Source organism: Hemitrygon akajei, chromosome 30, assembly GCF_048418815.1.
Source record: "Hemitrygon akajei chromosome 30, sHemAka1.3, whole genome shotgun sequence".
Classification (NCBI taxonomy): Eukaryota; Metazoa; Chordata; class Chondrichthyes; order Myliobatiformes; family Dasyatidae; genus Hemitrygon; species Hemitrygon akajei.
Genome location: NC_133153.1, coordinates 10,390,494 through 10,417,840, shown reverse-complemented (window position 1 = coordinate 10,417,840; position 27,347 = coordinate 10,390,494). Strand labels below are relative to the sequence as shown.

General features: G+C 42.4%; 1 protein-coding gene across 1 annotated transcript in view; it reads right to left on the bottom strand.

The window, feature by feature from the left end:
* The window catches only part of chsy1 (chondroitin sulfate synthase 1), a 51,438-nt gene extending 28,671 nt beyond the window's left edge, over positions 1 to 22,767 (bottom strand). Inside the window, exon 1 of the mRNA XM_073032973.1 lies at positions 21,855 to 22,767. Within this exon, the coding sequence (XP_072889074.1) occupies positions 21,855 to 22,625 (771 nt within the window). The 5' untranslated portion in view covers positions 22,626 to 22,767. The remainder of the gene's footprint in view (positions 1 to 21,854) is intronic.
* Positions 22,768 to 27,347: the final 4,580 nt, after the last annotated feature.

The following is a 27,347-nucleotide window of genomic DNA, read 5'->3' as shown; positions in this document are numbered from 1 at the left end:
AGCCAAACAAAACTTCGGTTATAATCGATACCTGTGCCCAGTTGGAAGCCCAAGAAGAGTTTATTCGAGCATTTGAAATGTTCTTTCTGAAAACTGGTAAATACAAAGTGTTCAGAATATTTTCAATGTGGTGGTAATAGGTCGTTGATAGGGTAGTGGGGCAATGAAAGGATGTGAGGGATTGGCAGGATTGTAAAACTGATGTAGAACTGAGGTTAGTCGGTTCAGCCACAGTGATATTTAATGAGAGACCAGTCTCAAGGTGCCAAGATGCTGATTCCTGTTCCATGTTTGCATTAAATGTGAAGACCATATACAGATTTTTCAATATATGTAATAAAGCGGTAGTGTACATTGAACCTTACCTAAAAGGCTATGAACAGTTTGTGAGGATGGCAATATGCCCTGTAAGAGAAAATATTCCATGTGATGACAAACATATATTACACATTTGAAGAGAAGAGTACTACAATGCAAGTCATGACAGAAACTGGGAAAGCACATAAAATTAAGAAATTGTTACAACCGACAGAAAGCAGAGAACTGTTTACATTACATTAATCCAGGAAACCAATGCAACTGCTGAGACCATATACGAGTTTGAAAATGGACTAAAAGCAAGCCCTAAACTGTCTTTGCAATGATGTCTGTCAAGAGATGGGACTATGCTACAACTGGAGAACAGTAATTTCAGCAAGGTAGACTGTGTGACATCTTCGTTTGCCTGAAGCTCAAGAATGTGCCACAAACAACTCAAGATCTTGCCAAGACCAACTCAAACTTTGGATTGCAATGATCATAGAATGTCTGGGACTTTGGTGAATGGTCGCAAGAACCTCTAACAAGCAGAAACACCTTCCTCTATCGATTGAACTTCAATTTCTCAAACATCTGGTAAATGCCCCCCCCCCCCACCTTCACCATTCCCACTTCCCTCTCATCTCCTTACAGGCCCATCAGTTCCGTCTGGTGCTCCTCACACCTCCCTTTCTTCCATAGTCTTCTACCTTCTACAAGATTTCCCCGTCTCTAGCCCTTAATCTGTTTCACCAATCAATTTCCCAGCCTTTTAGTTCACCCCCTCCCCTTTTCCAATTTCACCTATTACCTTGTCCCTCTTCCTCCCCTCCCCCACCTTATTACTCTGACTTCTCGTCTTTTTTCCACCTGATAAAGGGTCTCAGTCTGAAACGTCAACTATTGACTCTTTTCCATAGATGCTGCCTGATCTGCAGTTTGTTCAGAATTGTGTTGCTTGGATTTCCAGCATCTACACATTTCCTCTTGTTTGACACCTTCCTCTGTGCAAGGTACAACTCAATTAGTAGAATGTTTCCTCAAATCCCAATGAGCTGGTTTTACCATGGCTCTAACGTATGACAATAGCACAAGACATTCCTTAAATTACATTTGAATTGATCAAATTTGATTTAGACTTGTTTTATAACATTCTACTGACTTAGCTGATGTATTCTTTTTAGCCAGTTTCTAAACTTTATCCAGTTAGTGAGCAATATTTTTGATTAATACCAAAAATTACTGACTGAAATGTTACTGAACTCACAAAACTCACTCATAAGTGCAACAGCGTCACAGCTGAACAGGCTCATGGATAGGAAAGGGTTAGGCAGATACGGGTCAAATGCAGGCAAATGGGACTAACTCGGGAAAGCATCTTAAATCAGCATGAGCGGATTGGTTTGAAGAGCCTATTTCTGCGCTATATAATTATGACACTAGAATACAATGCTCAAATAAGATAAAGGTCTAGAAAATCTTAAAAACAAGCAAGAGTTTGACCCTTAGAAACAAGGGGTTGGCAAAAAACAGTCAATGAAACTATAATGAAATTTTGGGAATTGTCCTTTCCTTAATATCCTGAAAACTGGCATTAAAAAAGAATTGGTGAATACAAAAAAAATTCGACAGTCAGTGAGTGCTGCCTCCAGTAATATAATCTCCGTCAAGCAATCTTACATTCATTTTGGGGTTTCTCAACATATTAGTTCAACGACTAGCAGTGAACTGAACAGCAACAAAACCTTAGTCATCTGCAAACAAATTCCCAAAATCTTAAGGGCTCAGAAGAACAGGACTACTAAAATAGCTTCACCTCAACCAAATTCACGTGAGCAGCAGGACTTGACACCGCGATGACCAACATCAGTCAGTACTGAGTGTCCAGAGCACACAAGGAGCCTGGACTAATTCATCACTGCCACTGGACACCTCTACACAACTGTTTACATATCATAAGAAACAATAATCCATTTACTATCACGAACACATATCCAGCCATTTTACAAAACAAGAATCTACTGGAATTGACCAATTAGAGTTAATGTGTTCTCAGAATAATGCCACATATTGTGTGAATAGATTGTTGGTATTGGAATAACTATATTCACTGTTTGTGAACTGGGATGGAAAGGTTCAGCACCTTTAATATTATTTGCCAATTGAATGGGAAGATTGATGTCCCTTCTAAGTACCATTTAACAAGGCAAAGAAATTTTGTCATTGGGATTGGGTTTAGAGTTTTCACAAGGAGTGGACTTGGGCTCAACTTCCTATCCCAGAACATAAATTGACAGGAAATGGTATCTACTGCATTCCAGAGCAAGGATTTCCTCAACAATGTTGTCCTTCCCTGAAAATTTAGAAATAGCGCCTTGTAGCCCTGTCATTAATGTACATCAAAAGCAGTGGTCCATGTACATGGGAACATAACAGTACATACAGGTGTCCCATTTACAAATGTTTACTTTACGCCACTTCGCTTTTACAAAAGACCGACATTAGTAACGTGTTTTCCCATTCTAAGGAGTATTTTCACTTTTACGAAAATTTTCCCCATATAAATTAATGGTTCTTTGCTTTATGCCATTTCAACTTAAGAAATGTTTCATAGGAACGCTCTACCTTTGTAAAGGAGGGGACAGCTGTATGCTTCTTTCTAGTGTAAAACAGAACAGTCCACTACTTCTGATGTCCTGTCACTTAGCCAACTTTCTATCTGTACTGCTAAACTATCCCTCTGGATTTTCTATACTTATCCCACGCTTATTTGTCTTACCTGGCTGACATGTTTTAAGGTCTTTTCTTTCAACCCCTGCTTTTACTGTCTTTGGTCACTGAATGAATAAAGACTTTGCAGGAAGACACCTACAAATGTAGCTTAAAGATGGGCAAGAATTGTACCTCAACATTCATGTTGCAAGATTTCCAAATGAGATTCGGAAAGAAAATCAAATGGCAGAGCATTAGCTGTAGAAGTTGTAGAAGACCCTAGATGCCAAAACCGTTGCATGTCTCAGGAAATAAACAATTTTTTAAGACAAGAATGGATGAGAAAATGCTGGACCCAGACAAAATGCATCCCATATTTCGAATGATCATCTCTTCTGGCTACAGTGACAGAGGACTAGGAAACCAGCTGATGTGGTACATTGTTTCTTGGGCTTTCACAAACCAGATGGGGCCACATTACTGGTGAGCAAATCAGGACTTCAACATGTTAGACAAGTGATGTGCTACACTATCAACGCCTTGCTTAAATCTGAGTACCAACACAAAAAGGGTCAGAACGCCAAGGAAAAGAGGAATTAAAAATTAGCTTAACCATATATAACAATCACAGCACGGAAACAGGCCATCTCGGCCCGCCTAGTCCGTGCCGAACTCTTAATCTCACCTAGTCCCACCTACCCGCACTCAGCCCATAACCCTCCACTCCTTTCCTGTCCATATACCTATCTAATTTTACCTTAAATGACACAACTGAACTGGCCTCTACTACTTCTACAGAAAGCTCATTCCACACAGCTATCACTCTCCGAGTAAAGAAATACCCCCTCGTGTTTCCCTTAAACTTTTGCCCCCTAACTCTCAAATCATGTCCTCTCGTTTGAATCTCCCCTGCTCTCAATGGAAACAGCCTATTCACGTCAACTCTATCTATCCCTCTCAACATTTTAAATACCTCGATCAAATCCCCCCTCAACCTTCTACGCTCCAATGAATAGAGACCTAACTTGTTCAACCTTTCTCTGTAACTTAAGTGCTGAAACCCAGGTAACATCCTAGTAAATCGTCTCTGCACTCTCTCTAATTTATTGATATCTTTCCTATAATTAATTCGGTGACCAGAACTGTACACAATATTCCAAATTTGGCCTTAGCAATGCCTTGTACAATTTTAACATTACATCCCAACTTCTGTACTCAATGCTCTGATTTATAAAGGCCAGCGTTCCAAAAGCCTTCTTCACCACCCTATCTACATGAGACTCCACCTTCAGGGAACTATGCACTGTTATTCCTAGATCTCTCTGTTCCACTGCATTCCTCAATGCCCTACCATTTACCCTGTATGTTCTATTTGTCTTAGTCAGAGGTTGCAAAGTATAATGGTTGATGGAACTTCAGTGACCAGAGGGCTACGATTAGTGGCATCCTGCAGGGCTCAGCAATTGTCTCCTTGATCTTCATTGTTATTATGAAAGCCCATATAGGAGCTATGACTGTCTGCAAATGATAATGATATCGGTAATATGGCTGATAGTGAAGTTCAAGGGTGTAGGAAAATACGATAGGGCTGGCTGAAGGGCACAGAAGTGGCAAAATCAATACAAAAAATATGTAAGCCAATGCTCCTGGGGAGGGAGAACAGTGAACAAATCACAGAGTACAGCATGGAAACAGACAGATCACGTTGACCAAAATGCCTAACTAAACTAGTCGCATTCTCCTAATGGAAGGATAGCAGAGAAGCCCTCCAATGCAAGTCCTCAAATCCCACAAATTAACACAGTATACCATCCAAAGGAAAATACAAGAGCAAGTCACGATAACTATACAAAACTAGCATTAAACTGCAGTTACAATCTGATGATCACACCACAAGGATGACAGCACTGCAGCAGCTTGAAGAGTTCAAGCATTTTATGTCAGCTCAACACCCCTGCAAGAGCATTAATAGCTGACCTTGCCAGCAATAAATCTTAGCAATCTTTTGCACTTAAGAACCTTAAAGTTATGTAATGAAAATTAGTTCTCCTAACATTTTCATACTAAAATTTGATTCACCGCATATTAGTCCAAATGGAATTGTTAAACTTGTGAGATTACTTCTAATAACCACTGAAAATATTAGTGCTTCTTCCCACCACTGAATTTTTTCCTTCATCATTTAAAGCTTCTTTTTGCACACCCTACGCTAAGATATTTGAGATCTTGTACTCCTTAAGGAGAAAACAAAATCTGTGATTGAGTGGGAGGTTGGGTCTGGAAGAGGCTAGAATTAGCAAGGAATGTGCAGTTTACTTTACTCTGCTCCTGACACATGAAATACAGGCATAAAAAGGGCTTTGTTTTTCATTGCAATGAACAAGGCTCGCTTATGCTGTGTACAGATTATCAAGGCACCAGCACCCTTTACTTCAGTAAGTGCAGCTCACGTTCCAGGTAGATGTGGACAATTTCAGAGAAATACACACTGGGAATTACTGGAGAAAGACAAATGGTACTACAATGCCCAGCCACTAGAGACCCAAAGCACAAGACTTAATGAAAACAGTTTGAAAATTAGTGACACTCACAATTTGATAACAGCAATAATTTAGGATTATCTTAAAAAACTGTTGGAAGGGCCAACAGCTAGTTCGTTGGAGGGGATCTTTTCTGGGACATTATGGACAATGAACAAGATCAGCAGTGCCCATGTTTGTGGGAGTTATAATCACAGCATATTTAGTTAATAAATAATAAAATTAACTTAGGGGTACATCCAATTCAAAAAATGTTACATCCGCTCCAAACTGGCTTAAAATTTTAAACTAATTCAAATACTCCCCCTTAGTTACATTAATTTCAGACTGCTCACCTAATCAGTACTGTGTTATAATTCCTGAGGTTTACATTGAATGCACTACTGTTTGGTATTACCCAGAATCATGATCAGGTCACATGGCTCTTTCCAACTGAAGCCAGAGTAAAGAAAAAGGTAACTGCATAAGGTACTGCTGTGAATGGACTGAACTATGCAGCTTACTACTACTACTGAATATTTTCGACTGACCTCCTTATTAATTTGGGAATTGACATGTACAATTTCTCACATGCAAACAGTACAAGCTCAGAGTGCAAATGACTCCATTCCCTGAGCTCAGGGGCTTCAAGTTTCAGGAGCCAGGTCAGACTACTATGTAACTTTTATTGCTAGGAGTTGAAGTGTCACTATTTGCTCACACTCACTACACAACTAATTCAACCCATTCTGACACACAAGAGATTGCAGACGCTGGACCATGTGAACAGCCTGCTGAAGAACAAGCAAAATGAATTGTTAATGCTTTGGGTCCAAACACCGAATCAAGTCTAAGTGGAGAGGGGAGGAAACTAGTATAACTCGAACCAGGTAGGGGAAGGGCAAGAAAAACCTGTGAGAAAACTGTAAAGTCTACCTCCATACGGCTGGGCATGAACAATGCGTTTCCTAATTTTAGGAAACCCTCTCCTATGGCAGGTTCTTTCCTATCCCTCATCCCCTCTTAGGAGTCTCCTCCAAATCCCCTCCATTTTTGTCCCCTTTACCCCCACACAAATCCACCACCCCCAGCAAATTTGTCACCTTGTCCCCTTCCTGATTCCATCCACATATCAAACACACAGTTCACCCACGGGCTTCCTCCCAACCTCCTCACCTTCATCTAGTTCTAGCTAGTTCCATCTGCTCATCACTTCTCCCCTAATGGTTCCTATTATCACCATCTTTACTCATCAGATTCCAAAACCTTTGCAGTCCTGCTCAAATCCCTCCAGCAGCTGTATCCAACCTTTACATCATCTATCATTCACCTGCCACTCTCCCAATTCCACTAGACCCCCACTCCTCTCCACTGCAAGCTGCTCATCATACCTTCCACAGTCCACCAGTGAGTATAGCCTCTTGTCTCACCCCTCCCCTTTTCCTCTTTACACAACCACCTCCCTGCTCAGTCCTCGTGCTTGGTTTTAACTCAAACTATGAGATTTCTGTTCCTCCTACAGATCCTGTTTGACTCACTGAGTTCCTCTGACATATTTTTTCATCCATTCTAGGGCATGTTTATTATGCTCAGCTGACACTGTGACAAATGACATGGTTAATCTGAGGATAGTATTAATACCCTGGTTTCTGCTAAAACTCCACCCATCCAAGCAGGTCCATTCCTACAAAATTTCAAAATCTTAAAACACTAGAATTCATTCACTTTTCTTTAATGAAGGTTGTCTGCCAAAATTGGCTGCTCAGTGTGCCAGGACTTGCTGTCCAGAGGGCCCCCTCCAAATCATGCTGAATGAGGTAAGTTCTCTGACAGAGCAACTATTGTTTAGCTTTTAATATGAAGTGCAACAGTAAAACATATTCTAAAAGCTGATAACATTTTTTTTTTTTAAAAACACACACTCACATAATCAACCAAAGAATTTAATAAAAGCAATCAAGTTTATTTGTTTTCTAGGTTCAGTCCCCTCCCCATTCTCAACACATAGTTAGTTTTAAGTCAGCCCTGGGGCTTTTTTCCCAAGCACATTCCCTACAAACCCTCAGTTTAGATTGTCACTTTCTATCCACTCCTTACATACAGCGTTGTTCAGTTTTCATTTTATTTATATTTACAGCATGGTAACTGTCCCTTCTAGCCCAATGTTATTGAAAATGACAACTGTTCTTAGGACCCAAGATCAACGAGAGGAACATCTCCTCTCGTTTGTGCACAATCTGAAGCACAAACTCTTCCAAGCCTCAATGAGTAAGGGATTTTAAAAAGACAAAAGGCCCAGAGTGCTAAGGGAATCATGGATGACCGGGGCTGCGTATGTTATTGGATGGATTACAAGTGCAATGGAAACTACTTAAGCACCATCTGATCCTACGTTAAATGCTGCGATGAACACATTTCAATGTCTCCCTTTATCTTGACTTATTCAGCCATTTGCATCACTAACTAATGATCTCTTCACAAGCAAATTCAGATATTCGTTTAGAGAACAATTTACTATAGCGGCACCACAATCATCAAACCAGCACAGCACCTCAATTGGAACATAATTTAGCCCATAAACACTGGAACAACTCAGCAAGTCAGGCACTATTGCAGAAGTGAAATAAACAGTCAATCTTTCTGGTCGAGATCCATAGTCAGGATTGAAAGGAAAGGGGGCAGAAGCCAGAATAAGGGCAAGGGAAGGAGTACAAGCAGGGAGGGGATAGGTGCAAGACGTAAAGAGCTGAAGGAGGAATCTAACAGGAGAGGAATCATGGAAGAAAGGGGAACCAGAGGGAGGTGATGAGCAAAGGATGTGAGAGGGTAACCAGAATGTAAAATGGAAAAACAGAAGGGTCGGGGGAAGAAAAACAAATTACCAGAAGTTGAAGAAACTGATATTCATGCCATCAGATTGGAAGATACCCATTCTTAAAGCACTGCTCCTCCAATCTGAGTTCGGCCTCATTTTGGCAGGAGTAAACAACGCACTGACATCAGAAGCAGTGACCAGGAAATTCAGACTGATAATGAAACCATAACTGGTTTAGTCATGTCATTCAGGAATAAAAGCAAGCCACCCATGACTTGCCTGTTAAAGGTGACTAACTTGTAAATGCATCTTCATTTCAGGACAGAAAATAAATGCTAGCCATGCCAGTGAACCTGGATGGTTTGAGCACCTCAGAAACTGCTGATCTCCTGGGATTTTCATGCACAACTGTCTCTCAAGCAGGGGTCCTAACCTAGGGTCCACGGACCCCTTGGTTTATGGTAGGAGTCCATTGTAGAAGGAAAGTCGGGAACCCCTGCTTTAAGAGTTTAAAGAGAATGGTGCAAAAAAAACACCATCAAGTGAACAGCATCAGGATAGGGTGTGGTAGCTGTTTACAAATCTTAAACTAGAGTTTCTGCAGATGCTGGAAAACCTGAACAATGTACACTTATACTGCAAAGCCACTTGTCACTACTGATCTTCAGAGGAAAGAAATTGCTACCCTTGGCAGGTTTTATGAAACTACAGAACAGTAGCAATGGTTTCAACTTAATTCAATGGGTCATACATTTGTTTAAAAATCTCTCTGAGAATAACACCTAATAAAGCATACAGCATCATCCCAAGTTACTTCAGGGAAAACTAGCTTCACAAATTCAACTGCTCTCTCATTAACACACACAAAATGCTGGAGGAATTCAGCAAGTCAAGCAGCATCTATGGAGAGAATAAACAGTTGACGTTTTGGACCAAGATGATTTGCTAATGCTAGGTGCTTTACTAGGTTTTGTTCTTTTACATAGCAGCAACATTACAGATGAGCGGTTAGCTGGGTATTCAAGTGGATCTGGTGTCCCATGTAGGCCAGACTAGATAAGTACAGTATAACAAATATCCACCCATTGAAAAATATTTGTGAACCAGACTGATTTATGATTATGTAGTTCTGGTCATTACTTACTTTTGCTGCAAAGACCGTTTGTCACCACTGATCTTCAAGGATGCAACATGCAAGTTAACCTTGAGGGAATCCTGCATAAGGACTCCCAAGTCCATTTTCCACCTCTGATTGCTCAATTTTCTCCTCATTTAGAAAATAACCTATGCCTTTATTCTTTCTACTCAAGCACATGATCATATACTTCCCTACAATAGGCTACAAATCACTCCTTGAAAATCTCTACAGTCTGATTTAATTGCTTTGCACAATAAACTCCAGTGGGGATATTTCAAACAGGTGGACCACGATTAAATATTGTGCTAGGCTAGTTTAGGAACACAAGAGACTATAGTTGCTGGAACCGGGAACAAAAAAAAGTAAACTGCTGGAAAAAAAAGAGTTAAATTACTCAAGTACGATGTCAATCTCTATTGAGTGAGCAACCCAATTAGCCTGCATTAGAAGACAGCTCATTTACTGTTGTATGAAACTCAATCTAACAATTCCCACCGTCACACTGAAATGCACTCTGTGGCAACAGAGGGACAGAAGACAATTCTGGTCAAGACCCTGCTTCAGAAGTGGGAGTAGATCAGGGAAATGATAGCTTCTAGAAGTGGGAGAGAGGAGTGAGGCTGAGACCAGTAGGTGATAGGTGAAACCAGATGCGGGAGCGATGACTAAATCAGAGTTCAGGTTTCCTGTGACGGGGGCCTCCCTACTGACACCCTTAGAAGTCAACTGCAGCTCCAAAAACTAAAGCAGCTCTGCACCATCCAGGAGAAGCAGTGCGTTTACCCACCAACAAAACAACATTCATTTCCTCCACCACTGCACCGAATACTACCCGCACTAATGTGCTTGGACCACAGTTTACCCAGCACCTCCCAAACCCATGATGGCTATCAACAGACAAGGAGCAGCTATATGGGAACTCACTGCTTTTAGGTTGTCCTCCAAAACACACACCCACTGCCTTATTATTGCAAAATCCAAATCCTGGAACTCACTGGGATCACTAACGATTCAACCCCACTTTCCTACAGACAGGGCCAACTAGCTTTGCCAGTGACAAAGATTTCTCAAAAAGTTATAAACAGTGGTGTCCAAATTACTCAAGTACCATGTCGTCCTCTGCTGAGCAAGCAACCCAATTAGCCTGCATTAGAAGACAGCTCATTTACTGTTGTGTGAAACTCAATCTAACAATTCCCACCATCACATTGAAATGCACTCTGTGGCAACAGAGGGACAGAAGACAATTCTGGTCAAGACCCTGCTTCAGAAGTGGGAGTAGATCAGGGAAATGATAGCTTCTAGAAGTGGGAGAGAGGAGTGAGGCTGAGACCAGTAGGTGATAGGTGAAACCAGATGCGGGAGCGATGACTAAATCACAGTTCAGGTTTCTTGTGACGGGGGCCTCCCTACTGACACCCTTAGAAGTCAACTGCAGCTCCAAAAACTAAAGCAGCTCTGCACCATCCAGGAGAAGCAGTGCGTTTACCCACCAACAAAACAACATTCATTTCCTCCACCACTGCACCGAATACTACCCGCACTAATGTGCTTGGACCACAGTTTACCCAGCACCTCTCAAACCCATGATGGCTATCAACAGACAAGGAGCAGCTATATGGGAACTCACTGCTTTTAGGTTGTCCTCCAAAACACACACCCACTGCCTTATTATTGCAAAATCCAAATCCTGGAACTCACTGGGATCACTAACGATTCAACCCCACTTTCCTACAGGCAGGGCCAACTAGCTTTGCCAGTGACAAAGATTTCTCAAAAAGTTATAAACAGTGGTGTCCAAATTACTCAAGTACCATGTCGACCTCTGCTGAGCAAGCAACCCAATTAGCCTGCATTAGAAGACAGCTCATTTACTGTTGTGTGAAACTCAATCTAACAATTCCCACCATCACATTGAAATGCACTCTGCTTAAGATGCAAGCAGATCATGCACCAAGTTTAATTTATGATTCTACAATCTTTCTCAATAAACAATGGATAAAATTGCATTTAGTGTGGAATTTAAATCTAAACCTTTTAAATCACATCATAGAGCATCAGTACTGACAGCTCCCATATTGACAAATCTAATAGACTGTAACCAAATCTGCCGTCAAGGATTAGACAGGAAAGCAAGTTGTCAATTAATTTAACTTACACAACTTTGGCAGGTGAAGTATATTGCTGGATTTACATTGTTTTATCCTCACACTGGATAAGAAAATTTAGCCGATTCAGGTTAATGGTAGCAAAACTATAAATTACTGATTAAACACATTTTCCTCAGATACCATAACTGCAATCAATAGCCTGCAAATTCCCTTTCAGAGCTGAGCTTTTGAACCGCCTGTATGACCTGACAGTTTTACAGTGTGAACCGAGGCTGCAGCGTGGGGGGTACAGGCCAAATTGAGGCAGCGGGGCCCGGGCCCGAGTGCGGGAGGTGAGCCAATGCTGGAGCCACTTGGAGGCGATTTGATGCAGCAGAACTGAGGGAAGGCAGAGACAAGGTGGATGGACCCAGGACCAGGTTCAACAGCGAGGAATGAGCTGATGTTTGCCATTTTGTAGATCATATATATATTTTTTTTAAGTTAACTTGGTTGCATGAAGGTCAGTATTCCACTTGAACTATTAAGATCGCTTGTAAAGTTGGCATGGCTCCAATCTAGAAAGAATGCTTTGCTCATTTGAGTCAGTTCAAAAATATATTTACCACTGAATGCATCCTTTTCTCAGTAATGAACTATGGCAGTGAGTTTACTTACATGGCATAAAATGTTAAAAATGGCAGTTTGTATTCATTATTCAAGGTAATCATAAATTTGGGTGGTGCCCCAGGTAGTCATTCGTTCAACATGTTTGACTCTTGTTACTGATTATTCAAAGATGTAAAGTTTAAATCTTTTACTGGAATGATTGTGGTGTCTGAGATGTGATCCTGCATATCTATTTCCTTCCAAGGGAGTTCACAGCCCATTTCCAGAAACATTGTCCTCTGGCTTTACTGCATTTAGTTCTGAGACACCAACTGGTGTTTCTCTTAGTTTCTGGAATTGACAAGGCTCAAGTAAAGCCATGGCAGAATTTCTGACTGTACCACTTGTGAAATGAAAGTTTAGTATTTGAGTGTATCTCCTGGTTTGGCCTGATAATGACATATACACTAAATGGCAGAGAGTGAACTAAATATTGAGACCTAGCACCATCATCCCAGTTGTGGCTCTCCCTTCAGCCATCGAATTAAAGCTTTGCCATGCCATCTAATCCATCTCTGGAACAATTTTATGATGACTTAATTTATTTATGTGCTCTTGCCCATCAAACCCTGGCGTTTGGATTACTTTTTCCAGCTGTATTCTTGTTTTGTGCATATTTTAAGTTTTGGTTGGTTCAAATTTAAAAAAACAAAATACAGTGGATTCCAGTTAATTGGGACTTATCAGGACCAGTACATTTTGTCCCAATTAACTGGGTGCCATAATTAGCAAAGTTTCACGGAAATAGGTAACAAGGTATAAAAAGAAACAAACTACTATTTAACTGAGTAACAAATAACGTTTTTAAATTAAGTACAAGTTCAGTAACCCTTATCCAAAATCTTGGGGCTGGAAGCGTTTCAGATTTTGGGTTTTGGAATATATAATGAGATAGCCTGGGATTCCATTATTTTTGACTGAACTTGTGTGCTCTCAGTAATTAGTCTTTGTCACACATATGTAGCCATTCAGCGTGTTTTCTCTTCAGCCAAAATCTTGGGAAATTCAGTTAATTTCTTTGCTGCTCCTTGCTCAGCAAACACTATCACCACAAATCTCTAAAAATTTAATGCATGCCTTTAATTTCTGCAACCAGCCTGATGAATATTCACAATTACTATTAATTTTCAGTTCATTGTGATAGATTTTTGCTTGTTTCACGATCAACATACTGTCAGATGACATACATTCACTCTGGTGACGAACCCACTCTTTCAATACAGAATTGAGATCTTCACTTACTGTAGTGTTTTTCTATTTTTCATTCTGTTCTTTACATGTGATGTCACTTCTCATCTGTCTGTTGTGTGCGGAGACCGACGCACCTCCTGGTAACCCTCCCAATGACTTGTGGAATTTCCCATTGGAGACAAGTCGGTGCTCAAAATACATTGTGAATAAAGGGTACTCAACTTACACAGGACAACTCATAACACTAAAACTACTACAATATATAAAACTGTATTAGTTCCTCATAGTTATTTGGTGTACACTGACATTTTTTCATTGACTGTAAATGAAAGTGCAGGTAATGGACTGCCTTCAAACAGTGCTTTCGACAATTGCATGCTCCAAATCTTCATTTCAAGACGATGGTCAAAATCTTCAAATCCTTCGTAGTTCCTAACTTGTTGAAGTAATAAAACTGTTTCATTTTCACTCCCAGTTGTTTCTGGCATCTCCAAGACTGAATCTCCAAGACCACAGTGAGCAAAACAGTTCCGAATTGTCTTGCTGGTAATTACTCACCAACTATCAGAGACAAAAATCACTGCTTTTTTTTTTTAAAAACACAAACACACAAAAATATTACTAAACAACTAATGACCATATGACATGCACGTGACCGATGCTAGTTCAAAAATGTTTGACAAGTCTCCTGTCCCAATTAAGTGGCATAGTGCCCCAAATAAAGGAAATCCCAGCTACTTTCCAGATTGGTTCTGTACTTTAGGAGCTGTCCTGAATAAGCAGCTGCCTCTATTAACTGATGGTCCAATTAACCAGAATCCACTGCATCTATTGGATTGGGAATTGTGCACAAAACTGTGGATTTTATTTCCATCTGAAAAAGTGGACACAGGGCAAATGTACTACGTATTGCTATACATCATGCTACCATTTAAAGTTCTGTCCTGAGTTCTCAGTTTGCAGCTAAGGTTTTAAGTTAAACCCCTTCCATCCACTGCCATTAAATGTGAACGCCAAATACCTTTGAGTTTCAGAAAGTATCTGTATATCATTCTTCCCCTGAAATTTATAATTTCAATATCATATTTCATAAAACATCCTGAGTGTTGCTTCTACTGTCATATGACCCTTGGCCGATCATTCTGACCCCAAAACCAATAGCATCAAGCACGAGAATGCTCTGCTACCTTCCCCATAAGTAATTATTCTATTGTAGGTAGAAGACTTTGTCACTGGCATTTGGAACACTGGACACCCATGTTTGCATAATTATGTCCACATAACTTAAATCCATTTCTTATGTGATGAAGACCATGGAGCGGCTGATAATACAGAATCTGAGGCCACAAACCAGGCACGCCTAGGATCCTCTTCAGTTTGCGTATAAGGAGAAGGTGGGAGTGGAGGATGCTATCACGTATTTGCTGCACAAATCACTCTCTCACCTAGAGGGGGTCAGTTGTGCTGTGAGGATTACATTCCTCGACTTCTCTAGTGCCTTTAACACCATCCAGCCCAAGATCTTAAGGCACAAACTAACGGAGATGGGAGTAGACTCTCACATGGTGGATTGGATAGTGGACTACTTGACAGATAGACCTCAGTATGTGCGGTTGGGAGACTGTAGGTCTGACACGGTGGTCAGCAGCACAGGGGCGCCGCAGGGAACCGTACTCTCTCCGGTCCTGTTCACCCTGTACACATCAGACTTCCAATATAACTCAGAGTCCTGCCATGTGCAGAAGTTCGCTGATGACACGGCCATAGTGGGGTGTGTCAGGAATGGACAGGAGGAGGAGTATAGGAAACTGATACAGGACTTTGTGATATGGTGCAACTCAAACTACCTGCGTCTCAATATCACCAAGACCAAGGAGATGGTGGTGGACTTTAGGAGATCTAGGCCTCATATGGAGCCAGTGATCATTAATGGAGAATGTGTGGAGCAGGTTAAGACCTACAAGTATCTGGGAGTACAGTTAGACGAGAAGCTAGACTGGACTGCCAACACAGATGCCTTGTGCAGGAAGGCACAGAGTCGACTGTACTTCCTAAGAAGGTTGGCGTCATTCAATGTCTGTAGTGAGATGCTGAAGATGTTCTATAGGTCAGTTGTGGAGTGCGCCCTCTTCTTTGTGGTGGCGTGTTGGGGAGGAAGCATTAAGAAGAGGGACGCCTCACGTCTTAATAAGCTGGTAAGGAAGGCGGGCTCTGTCGTGGGCAAAGTACTGGAGAGTTTAACATTGGTAGCTGAGCGAAGGGCGCTGAGTAGGCTACGGTCAATTATGGATAACTCTGAACATCCTCTACATAGCACCATCCAGAGACAGAGAAGCAGTTTCAGCGACAGGTTACTATCGATGCAATGCTCCTCAGACAGGATGAAGAAGTCAATACTCCCCAATGCCATTAGGCTTTACAACTCTACTGCCAGGACTTAAGAACTTTTAAAAAGCTATTATTAATGCTTTTTGAGATAGTGATTTAGATGCATATCATATTTTTTACTGAGTTAAGTATTGTATGTAATTAGTTTTGCTACAACAAGTGTATGGGACATTGGAAAAAAGTTGAATTTCCCCATGGGGATGAATAAAGTATCTATCTATCTATCTATCTATGTCGGATGCACTAGCAATTTCCTCTTTAGCTATAGCCTTTAGTTAAATGTTTGTAGGTAAAAAATATTTGTGGGGATCTTTAGAATCTATGCGAGGAAACTGCTAACAATGACTAAATATAGATATCTGAATGTCGAGCAAGCAGTAAATGAAGGGAATCAGTAGACTGATTTGCATCTTTGGCAAAAATGGATTGTACAGAACAGAATTTGGTTACCACAATGCAATGTGCTGTAGATTCTTTTTAGATACAGCTTTTTGTTTCGATGCTTGCAGTACAGTTCTCCAATGTGCAGACTCCAAGGCTTCTGTGCAATTAGGGTCAGACAATTAATGCGGTAACCACATCAGTAAGAGAATTCACAAGCAACACACACAAATTGCTGAAGGGACTCAGCAGGTCAGACAGCATCTATGCAGGGGAATACAAAAGCCACCATTTTTAGGGTGTTTTCCTCCTCCTAGACGAGCTGCCAACCACAGCTACATCTGGCAAAAAAAAATTTCTATCTCCAGACATTAAGAATTCCCACATACTTCCAAGAGTAACTAATTAGAAATCACTATCTCAAACATAAGTGTTACAATGACTGCCAAATGACAGGAAAAATAGCAGTCATGGAGATTTCCTGCATAAAACGAAATACTGTAGTTCTGGATTGAGAAATTCCACCCAGCGTCTCAGCTGCACCTAACCTGGCTTAATGCCTTCGTAAAAGAACTACAGTTCTTTTGGTTGGTCTACTTCTTTTATACACACACCAACCCAGAAAAGCAATAAGCCAACAATTAAACTCAGACGTGGTTTAAAATTTGATTGTACAAGATAAAGATTCCAACACGTACACAAGGTACAGTCGGCCCTCCGCATGCGCGGATTCAATCAACCACGGATCGGGAAAACCAGGAAGTTCTCTCTCCAACACTTGTTGTTTGAGCATGTACAGACTATTTTTTTTGTCATTATTCTCTAAACTATACAGTATAACTATTTACATAGCATTTACATTGTATTAGGTATTATAAGTAATCTAGAAATGACTTAAAAGTACAGACAGCCCCCGGGTTATGAATGAGCTCTGTTCCTGAGTCCGTCTTTAAGTTGGATTTGAAGTCGGAACAGGTACATTATTATTTAGCGTCAGTTAGTCAAATGTTTTTCTTGGTATATAGTACATATTTTACCTTTCTATGCATATAAAACACTTAAGAAACATACGTATTTCAATAATTAAACCACTGCATTGCTTAGTAATAATTGTAGCTTTCATCGGGGCAGGGTCTATCACATGCTCCATTAAAATTGTTTCAATCGTTGACTGACTGTAGCCTAATGCTTTTCCAATGACCGATGACGTTTCACCTCTTTCCGATCACTTTATTACTTCCACCTTATTTTCAATCGCAATCATGATTATTTTCATGAACAGAAACACTGCGGATTCAGAGCTGCGCCGCCGGGTCCTAATGTCCACCACACGGAGACACATTAAATAAAGTCTGGGGTTCCGCTTGGTCCTAAAGACCACTGCACTGCTTCAGGTTAAATAAGGGACTTGAGCATCCGCAATTTTTGGTATCTGCGGTGGGGGGGGGGGGGGGGGGGGGGCTCGGAACCAATCCCCTGCGGATAAGGAGGGCTGACTGTATATGCATTTGATCTCTGCAGCACTACTCACTCCATCTCAATACTATTCCAAGTCTGATCAAGCCACTGCTCTTCTCACCGCTGAAATACCACTCAGATTTTAATTAGCCTTTTGTTCAAATACAATTCCATCACAGGAATAAAGAAAAAATAAAATCTTCAACCTGAACACCGATAGCTTTTTAAACCCCCTGCCCCTCCCCTAAATACTGTCTGATCTGCTGAGTGTTTTCAGCATTGCTTTTATTTCATATTTCCAGCATCTGCAGTATACTTTTAAAAAGTAATTCTAATGCAGAATATCAGATAATTATCCCTTACTTGATAAGCAAACCTCAGGAATTCATAAGGTTACACTGAAATTTGGAAATGAAAGCTCAGTTATTGAAGAATTCATTGCAGCCTCTTATTTTAAAGATCAATTTAATTCAAGTGTTTGCTTGAAGTTTCAACTTAAGGGCACTTCCCCCTATGTTATCCAGTGCATTAGTTATGATGCCGCATGTTATAAGGTCCAAGAAAAATGTCTAGTCTGCTTTGTAGATCACAAACCTACAATTTCAGCCTTCTCTAAAAATTTGTGCTAACTACCCTTTGTCTTTACAAGTAAATTTTCCCCCCCCACAGCTGCTGAAAACTCAAGGGGCAAAGAAGCGAGAATTACTAAACCCTGTATTGGCTGCTCTACACAAAAATGATCAACTCCATCTGTGAGAGGTTGGGACCACCTTGAATATAGAGCATTTTGCTGCAGAGGAGAACTTAGCAATAAGATTCCAAAAATTTATTCTGTTGCAGGACACCAGTTGGGCCCACATCTAAAAAGGATTCTACACCATTCACCTGCCCATTCTATGATTCATTCTTCTACTGCTAACATCAAGGCACCACACAGTCCATGAGTAACAGTTTCCCTCTGGCCCAATACAAGGATCTCTTTACTTAAATAACAATAAGGCTTGAACCATCCTCACTCATTACATTTCCCAAAAGCCTGCAGTTGAATCATCACATTTCCCTTACAGAATCTGCATCAGTCTGAGGTTAGTTCCAACTGGAACTGCTGAGGCCACAAAAGAGAATATTCATTTTGCAAGTTAGAGAACATTGTGTAATAATAGGTGGCATTGTTGAATATGTAGTCAGATAGTATATTGACAAAGATCTGGGGAAAATACAAAATAAGAAAACTGGATGGGTCGTGTCTAATGATGAAGAAATGGAAAAGCATATTTTGAAAAAGACGGGATAGAACAAACAAGCAAACCAACCCAAATATTAAGGTCCCCCACAACCTCATCCACAGCTGTGTCACCACCCATGGCTCCAATTTGCTAATTAAATTTGCTGACGACATGACACTGATTGGCCTAATCTCAAACAATAGCGAAGTGGCCTACAGCCAGGAAGTCATCACCCTGTCACAGTGGTATCAAGAATACAACCTCTCCCTCAATGTCGCAAAAACAAAGGAGCTGGTTGTGGATTACAGGAGGAATGGAGACAGGCTTGACATCAATGGATCTGGGGTTGAAAGGGTGAACAGCTTTAAGTTCTTTGGCATCCACAACACCGAGGACCTCACGTGGTCTGTACACACCAGCTGTGTGGTGAAAAAGGCACAACAGTACCTCTTTCACCTCAGACGGTTGAGGAAGTTTGGTACAGGTCCCCAAATCCTAAGGATTTTCTACAGGGGCACAATTGAGAGTATCCTGGCTGACTGCATCGCTACCTGGTATGGAAACTGTACTTTCCTCAATCACAGGACTCTGTAGAGAGTGGTGCAGACAGCCCAGCACATCTGTAGTTGTGAACTTCCCATGATTCAGGAGATTTACAAAAACAGGTGTGAAAAAAGGCCTGTAGGATCACTGGGGACCTGAGTCACCCCAACCACAATCTATTCCAGCTGCTACCATCCGGAAAACAGTACCACAACATAAAAGCCAGGATCAACAAGCTCCAAGACAGCTTCTTCCACCAGGCCATCAGACTGATTAACTCATGCTGACTTGAGTGTATTTCTGTGTTACATTGACCGTTCTATTTATTATAAATTACTATGACTGCACATTGCACATTTGGATGGAGATGTAAAGATATTTTACTCATGTATTGTATATAAAGGATGCAAGAAATAAAGTCAATTCAATTCAATAAAGTTGCTCCACGACAACTTTGTATGTCAATGATTGGGATGACAGAATTAACAGCTTTGCGGCCAAGTTTGCGCATGGCATGATGATACGTGGAGGGACAGGTAGCATCGAGGAAGCAAGAACTCTGCATAAGGACTTTGATTGGAAGAATGGGCAAAGGGGTGGTAGATGGAATATAGTACAGGGGGGGTGTATGGTTACTTTGATAGATGGAATAAAAGTGTAGACTACTTTCTAAACAGGGAGAAAATTCAAAATCCAGGGTGCAAAGGTGTTTGGGAGCCCCTGTGCAGATTCCCTAAAGGTTAACTTGTAGGTTGAATCAGTGGTGAAGGTGGCAAATGCGATGTTAGCATTCACTTTGAGAGGACTAGAATACAAAAGCAAGGATGTAATACTGAGACTTTATAAAGCAGTGGTGAGGCTTCACTTGGAGTATAGTGAGCAGTATTGGGTCCCTTAAGGAATTATCTATGCTGCCATCGGGAAGAGGAAATCTCATTAAATGTTAAAAGACCGAGGCAGATGTGGAGAGGTTGTTTCCTGTAGTGGGGGGGGGGGGGGTGGAGTCTAGGACTAGAGGGCACAGCCTCAGAATAAAGGGGTGTACCTTTAGAACAGATGAGGAATTTATTTAGAAAGTGGGTGGTGAATCTGTGTGAAAGCCACGTCACTGAGTATGCTTAAGGTGGAGGTTGTTAGGGTCTCGATTAGTTAGGTCGTGGAAGGTTACAGGAAGATGGCAGGTGTTGAGAAGGGAATGGATCAGCCATGATAGAATGGCGGTGCAGACTTCATGGGCCAAATTCTGCTCCTCTGTCTTGTGGACAAAACAGCAATAAAGCTAAAAGGTTACAAGTGTGTATATACAAAGGCAAAGGCTCATTGTTTAATCAGCAACAGAGAGCCAAGTTGGAAGTAAGAGTTTAAAGAGGATGTTTATTTAGCAAGAGCAATTCAGATGGCAAGAGAATGATAATACTAGGCTGAGCAGATTTAATCTGCATCTCAGTGGCCAACTTCACATCCAACATGATAGCTTAACACTGCAGAGAAAAAATCCTCAATGCAAGCAACTTCTCAAAGACAACAACAATATTTGGCCATGTTCTAGAGGCTTGCTGCAACACAACTAAAAACAAACTTTTTGAGTCAACTTTTCAGTTACTCCGAAGAAGAAATAAAAACACCATCTGCCAACTGGCCTTGGAGGCATAACATCTTAGAATGCCCGGCTAAAACCAAATAGCTGACATTTAGATTGAACTACAGGCACGGCCAAGCAAACTTTTAAACTCATGAAAACATACTTGGGGTTGTGAGACAGCTCCTTCAACGGCAACTCTTCTCAAAATTGAGCAACCAGTCTGTTGCCTGCATCCGTGCGAATTGTAAATAACCAAGGCCACAGTACTGATCCCCGTGGCACACCACTAGTTACATCGTACCAAGAAAAACAATCACTTATGCCTACGTTAGTTAGCCAGCCGATGTACGACTTCTTACTTCCCACACCCACCTTTGACGCGAAAACTTTTATACAGAAGTCTCCTAGACTCTTAATTAGGACTAAATCCACGTAAGTTTAAAACGCGACAACATAACCCCTAGTTAGGAGTGTCCCCAAGCAGTACAATGTTAATTCTGTCATGTCAAGCACCTTTAAATGAGATTACGACTTACTTCTAACTATGATTATTAAGCCGAAACCTTCCCCCACCCCCATTCCCTCATGTTTTTGGTCGAGTCACCCAACTAAAACCAATAAACTACCAGGCGAACATCATTTGTCATCTGCCTCAAAGTTCCAAACTTTAAAGATTGCAATGCACCAGCCTCCGACATTTGGAACCACTCTATTCTCCCTTTGATGAAGTGGTCGGGTCAACTTTTTCTTTTGCCCCCTGAAGTTCACACGCTGCGGCTTGACCCGGGCACATCAGTTGCCCGGGCAGAGGAAGCGTGGCTCCGGGCTACCCCCGCGGGTCTTACCTCGTACGACCAAGCGCACTGGACGCCGGCAAACCTGCGCACACAGCGGCCGAGCTCCAGGTCCTCGTGGGTGGTGTACATCTCCCGCAGGCACTGCCCGATGTGAGGCAGCACCCGGCGCAGCAGCTCCCGGCTCAGCACCACGCCCGGGCCGCCCATGCAGAAGTTCTCGCCGGGCTCCAGCGCCAGCTTGCCCATCTCCTCGGGGGCGCCGAGGCCGGTCTGGCCCAGGTAGAGCGGCTGGCTGCTGTTGAGGCCCCGCAAGAAGCTCGCCAGCTTCTCGCCGCGGATGTAGGTGTCGTCGTCGGCCCGCACGAACCACTCGAATTGCTGCAGGTGCCGCTCCGCCATGTACTTGAGCATCAGGAAGGACTTCTTCTGCGGCGGGTAGGTGTCGTCCACGCCGGGCAAGGCGACCAGGGGCAGCGGCAGGCTCAGATCCGAGCCCTCGCTGGAGAAGAACTCCACCCGGCCGGGGATGTGCTGGGCCCAGGTCCGGTAGGCCGCCAGCGCCCGGCTCTTCAGGTACTTCTTGGCGCTCATCACCCCCACGTACATGAAGCGCGAGGCCGAGGCTTCGGAGGCCGACGGCGACGACGGGTGTAGCCGGCCGGCCCCGGGCCCCCGGCGGCCGCACACGGCTCGCACCCACTGGCGCTGCGCCTGTCCCCGTTCGGAGGCCCGAGGGAGGATGAGCCAGGAAGCCAGCGCGAAGCCGAGCACCAGGCCCAGCAGCACGCTCAGCCAGGAGCGCCGGCACCGGGGCGCCATCCCCAGGCCCGCTCTCTCCCTGCTGAGGAGGTCCCGGTCCCTCTCGCCAGCCGCTCAGCTTCGCGCCGCACTCAGCCGAGCCACTTCCAGGGGCGGAGCAAGGCCCCGGACCGCGGCCGCTCCATGCTCCGCTCTGCGGGTTCCCAGCGCCGGCAGCAGCGCCTTTAACGCGGCCCGAAGCGCTCCGCTGATTGGCGGCTCGTCCAGATCCGGCCCCTTAAAGGTGCCATGTCAGCGGCAGCTGGGGGTTTAAATCCCGCCCCGCATCCAGCCCGCCGATTTCAACTCCGAAAGCTTCCTCCCTCCGGGATTTCGAGCAAAAGTATCACCGGGTGCTTAAACAAATCCCAGCCCGTTCCCTGGTCTCGCAAATACAGACACCTGCCCAGGAACTTGCTTCAGCAGCAGGATTCCACTAAGATCAAGAGGAGTTAGGAATCTGGAACAAAATCCCGTCTGATCTTTCAGCTCAGGGCCAATTTCCACCATTTCATGGAACATCGAACAGTACATCAGAGGAACAGGGTCTTCCACTCACCATCTTGATGCCGAATGAAACTAATCCCTTCTGCCAACACATGAAACAATATCCATGTACGTTTTAAAAACTCTTGAATGCCCTTATTGCGCCTGCTTCCACCTCCACACGTATCAACAAGTTCCAAGTACTTGCCTCTCTAAAACATTTCCCCTCTCATTTTAAAGCTATGCCCTCTATATATTTCGTCATTTCTACCACGGGATAAATATTCTGGCTGACTACCCTATCTGTGCCTCTCATAATTATATGAAGTCCTAGCTGGTCTCCCCTTCCACCGTTTGTCTTGCTGTGTGCGGGTGGTAATGTAAGGTTTGTGTAGTTGCAGGCAGGCCGAGGTCTCGTAGTTGAAGCCCACCTTCTGGAGACTAACGTGGAACCTAATTGAAAAGTGAAGTCACTTATAAAGTAAGTGTACGTGCTCTAAAGATTTTTCACATTTAAAATATAGCACTGATGACAGGAATTATGACAGGAATTTGTCAACTCAGTCATTCAACTAAACATTTCCAAATGCCCTGGCATTATTCCTTAAGTAACATCCCCAGAAAGATTTATACTTTTCATCTGCAGTGATACCATGTACCTACCTTAGAGATTATCTTCAAAATATTTATTTGGCACAGAAGCACTTAGGACATCTTGTTGAAACACAGCGGCTATCATCCATATTTTTGACTACCTCAGTGTGTCAAAGTATGTCTGATGTATAATTACTACTGTAAAATTATAACAAATTTAGAAAAGATTCAAAATCCAGCATTATCCCAGGGGAGATTTTAAAATCAAGCCACGTCTGCCTGTATAGAATTCTTTCTGGATTTAAAGCACTACACACCTTGTCCATAAAGTTAAAGACCCAATACCACCCGTGTGCTGCAAACCTCTGCAATTTCCTTTATTTAAGGTCGAAGCAGTCAAACTAGGGGTTAAAATGAGCAACCACAAAAAGAGATTTAGAGCCCAAAAACTAGTCCTTGTGCATTTAAAACCATTCAAGAGTTAAACCCAAAAAATTCATGGGGATTAAAACCACTGCAGTTTTGGACAGGGATTTGAAGTCTGAGAGGATGTACTTATTATACGAGGAAATGCAGCTTAGGTTGACCGGGCTAATTTCTAAGATGGTGGGAACCCACCCAGTCAACAAGAAGTGTATTCATTATAATTTAGGATGGGATATATTGAAAAACTACAGAGCTCAAGAGTTCAACTGACTGTAAAGAGGATATTTACCCTGGCTTTGGTATCTGAAATGAGGGATCACAGGTTGGAGTTCACTGCCACTTAAGGTTGTGGCGACCAAGTCTCTGAATAAATTCAAAGAGATGGGTAATTTTTCAGGCAAAAGGGTGTCAAAGAGAAAGGATGAACATGGCATGGTAGTACTGAACTGGTTATGGGTCAAATGGTCTTCAGCTGTTCTTACTTTACTCAATCTCCGTGTGAGAGAGTGGGCAAGTTCAAGGACTTAACATGAAAGTGAGTGTTGCATGTTGGATTTCTTGCCAGTGAGGTAGTACAAGGGAAAAGGAAGAACAAAATACAGAATATAGCGTTACAGAAAAATGCAGTGCAGCCAGTCAATAAGGTGTACGGCCAAGACAAGATAGTTTGTATGGTCAAGAGGCCATCTTACCATACGAAGGAAAGATTCTTACAGCAGTGGGATTGGAGCTGTCCTTGAGCCTAGGTTTTGCATCAAGACCAATGGGAGAGGTAAGGGAGAAGGGTGAATGGATTTAGGAAGTGTAAGTCCATGGAAGGGAGGCTGGTTTTTGTGATGTGCTGAATACAGTTTCTTATTGTCTTGGGCGGAGCAGTTGTCATACCAAACTGTGATGTGTTCTATGGTTTGGTTATAAAAACTGGTAAGGATCATTGGGGACGTGCTGAATTTCTTTAACCTCCTGGGGATGTAATGGGACTCAGGTACTTTCTTGGCCATGGTTGAACCTGAACAATATTGCATTGTGTATCCTGCAGGTTTACCTGCATTGTGATCATACAGGTAATGGGAAATCGACTTCAAGCTTAAGTTCGAGTTTAATTATCATCAACCATACATGAATTTCCATGAATACAATCAATGTTCCTCCGGGCCCCAAGGAGCAAACCACAGTACCAAGTCATGCACAGCACAAGGCACACGTAGCACATAGAAGATAGCAGTAAACATAAAAAGTGACGTCCTGTAAATTGATGGTTCATGGGTGTTAACAGCAAGAACAAGCAGTTCTCAGCAGTCCGCATATGAGCGTACGCATACACTCAATCTAGCTTCATTGCACTGATCGAACTCTGGAGGGAAGCACTGAAGGAAAGGGGGCGGCGCCCAACCCAGCATGGACGCCGTGCTCCAAAGTCTCCTCTCTTGAACAACTTCAACAGGCAAGCCCGTGACTTCAGGCCTAGTCCTCAGTACAACTGAGGCCACGCAGCTGCCCCACCATCTATCTTGCAGATAAACAAGGGAAAGGACTTGCGACATTTTACATTATCAACGTCCAACAGGGCCTTGCAATCACAAGAGAAACGTACAAGGCAGTCGTTCGCCGTTAGACTGTAGACTGCCTTTGTGCATCGACTCTGATGAATTCCTGTAGCAAGTGGTAACACCGTCCACACTAAGTCCAGCTCCTCCGCCAACAAGCAGCTCGCTGATGGTGTAGACCTGCAGTACCTGACTTTCTTAATGTCAACTTCTCTCACACCACACTTTTTGCTGTAACAAAAGTCCCAACATGAAAAGCCATTGACCTGAAACATTCACTTCATCTCTCTCTCTCCACCTACACCCCCACCCCAACCTACTGAGTATTCCGAACATTTCCAATCTTTATCCCAAATATTCAAGGAGGTAATTTTCCAGCTGAGCAACAGATCTTCATCTTTCAGTGGGAAACCACTTGAAGATTTTATTGAATTTAGGAGTCTGGAGGCCACATGTAATGGCCAATACCAGATTTTAATTCAGATGAAGTGGTAACCTCAGTGTGCAGGACAAAACTGAAGCAGAACACAAATAAATAGGTTGGAAGTTAACTAAATTAAGCTGTGTCATTTTAGCAATACAATCTACTTCAGACTATAACTTTCATAAAGTGTTTTGGCTTCTGGTTCTAGATTAAATGTCTCAAACTCTTAAGTTCTGCATTTTTTTGGATTGTATTTTGCTGATAAGATCTCAGATCATGACCATGGTGCAGCTAATTTATGATTTCTGAAATTAATCATTGTTTAAAATGATTTATCTGTAGTGATAGGAGACCCCTTTGTGCTTTATTAATATTTACTTTTACTTCAAACTTCAAAGTGATCTTAGTTCAACTTTGCTGAATTATCACTTTGTCGTGCCTGTGGCTCAGATGTTATTTTGACTGAATGGGAAAACTCATTTTCCATTGAGCACCATATAAAATTAAGACACAAGAGACTGCAGATGCTGGAATCTGGAGCAACACCCAAATGTTTCAGGAACTCAATAGGTCAGGCAGCGTCAATGTCGAGAACTGAATGGTCAGTGTTTCATCGTCTGGACCCAAAACATTGACTGCCCATCCTCCATCAATGCTGCCTGACCTACCACGTTTGTCCAGCATCTTGTGTGTTACATGCAAAGATCGAGGCCTGTTTCAGTTAACAAGAATAAAAGAGTGAGGGGTAGACTCCTTCAGTATGCTCCATCATATAGTATGATCATGGCTCAGAACATACTGGCCTCGGCCCTGTTTTCCTCCTCCTCCTCTGCCCAGATTCCTAGTAGTGATTACAACACGTGTAAAGAGAAAGAAAACACGGCTTGAATGCAGAAAAATCTCAATTAGTGTTGGATAGTGCTATTAGTTTTCTTTTTCTAGTCGAGGGTTAAAAGTGAAGCAAATAAAAAATCCATAGGAAATAGGGAGGGAATATATAGCATAACTTATTTTGTTTTGAGCTGTAACAGTCACAGAAATGCAGTGGTGCATCTAATGTTGTCACTGAACATTGCATCAGCCAGTTTCACTGTAATTGCACTTGACTGCAAGGTGCAAAACAACTCAAAGATATCAGTATTTCTCCTCAAGGACAGGGGTTTCCTTAATGGTAGGGACTCATGGCATTTAAACAAAAATCAGGAACCTCTGCAGTACAGGCTTCTTTGTATTGCAATTATTTTGATCAAAGGGATAGTGGCAATG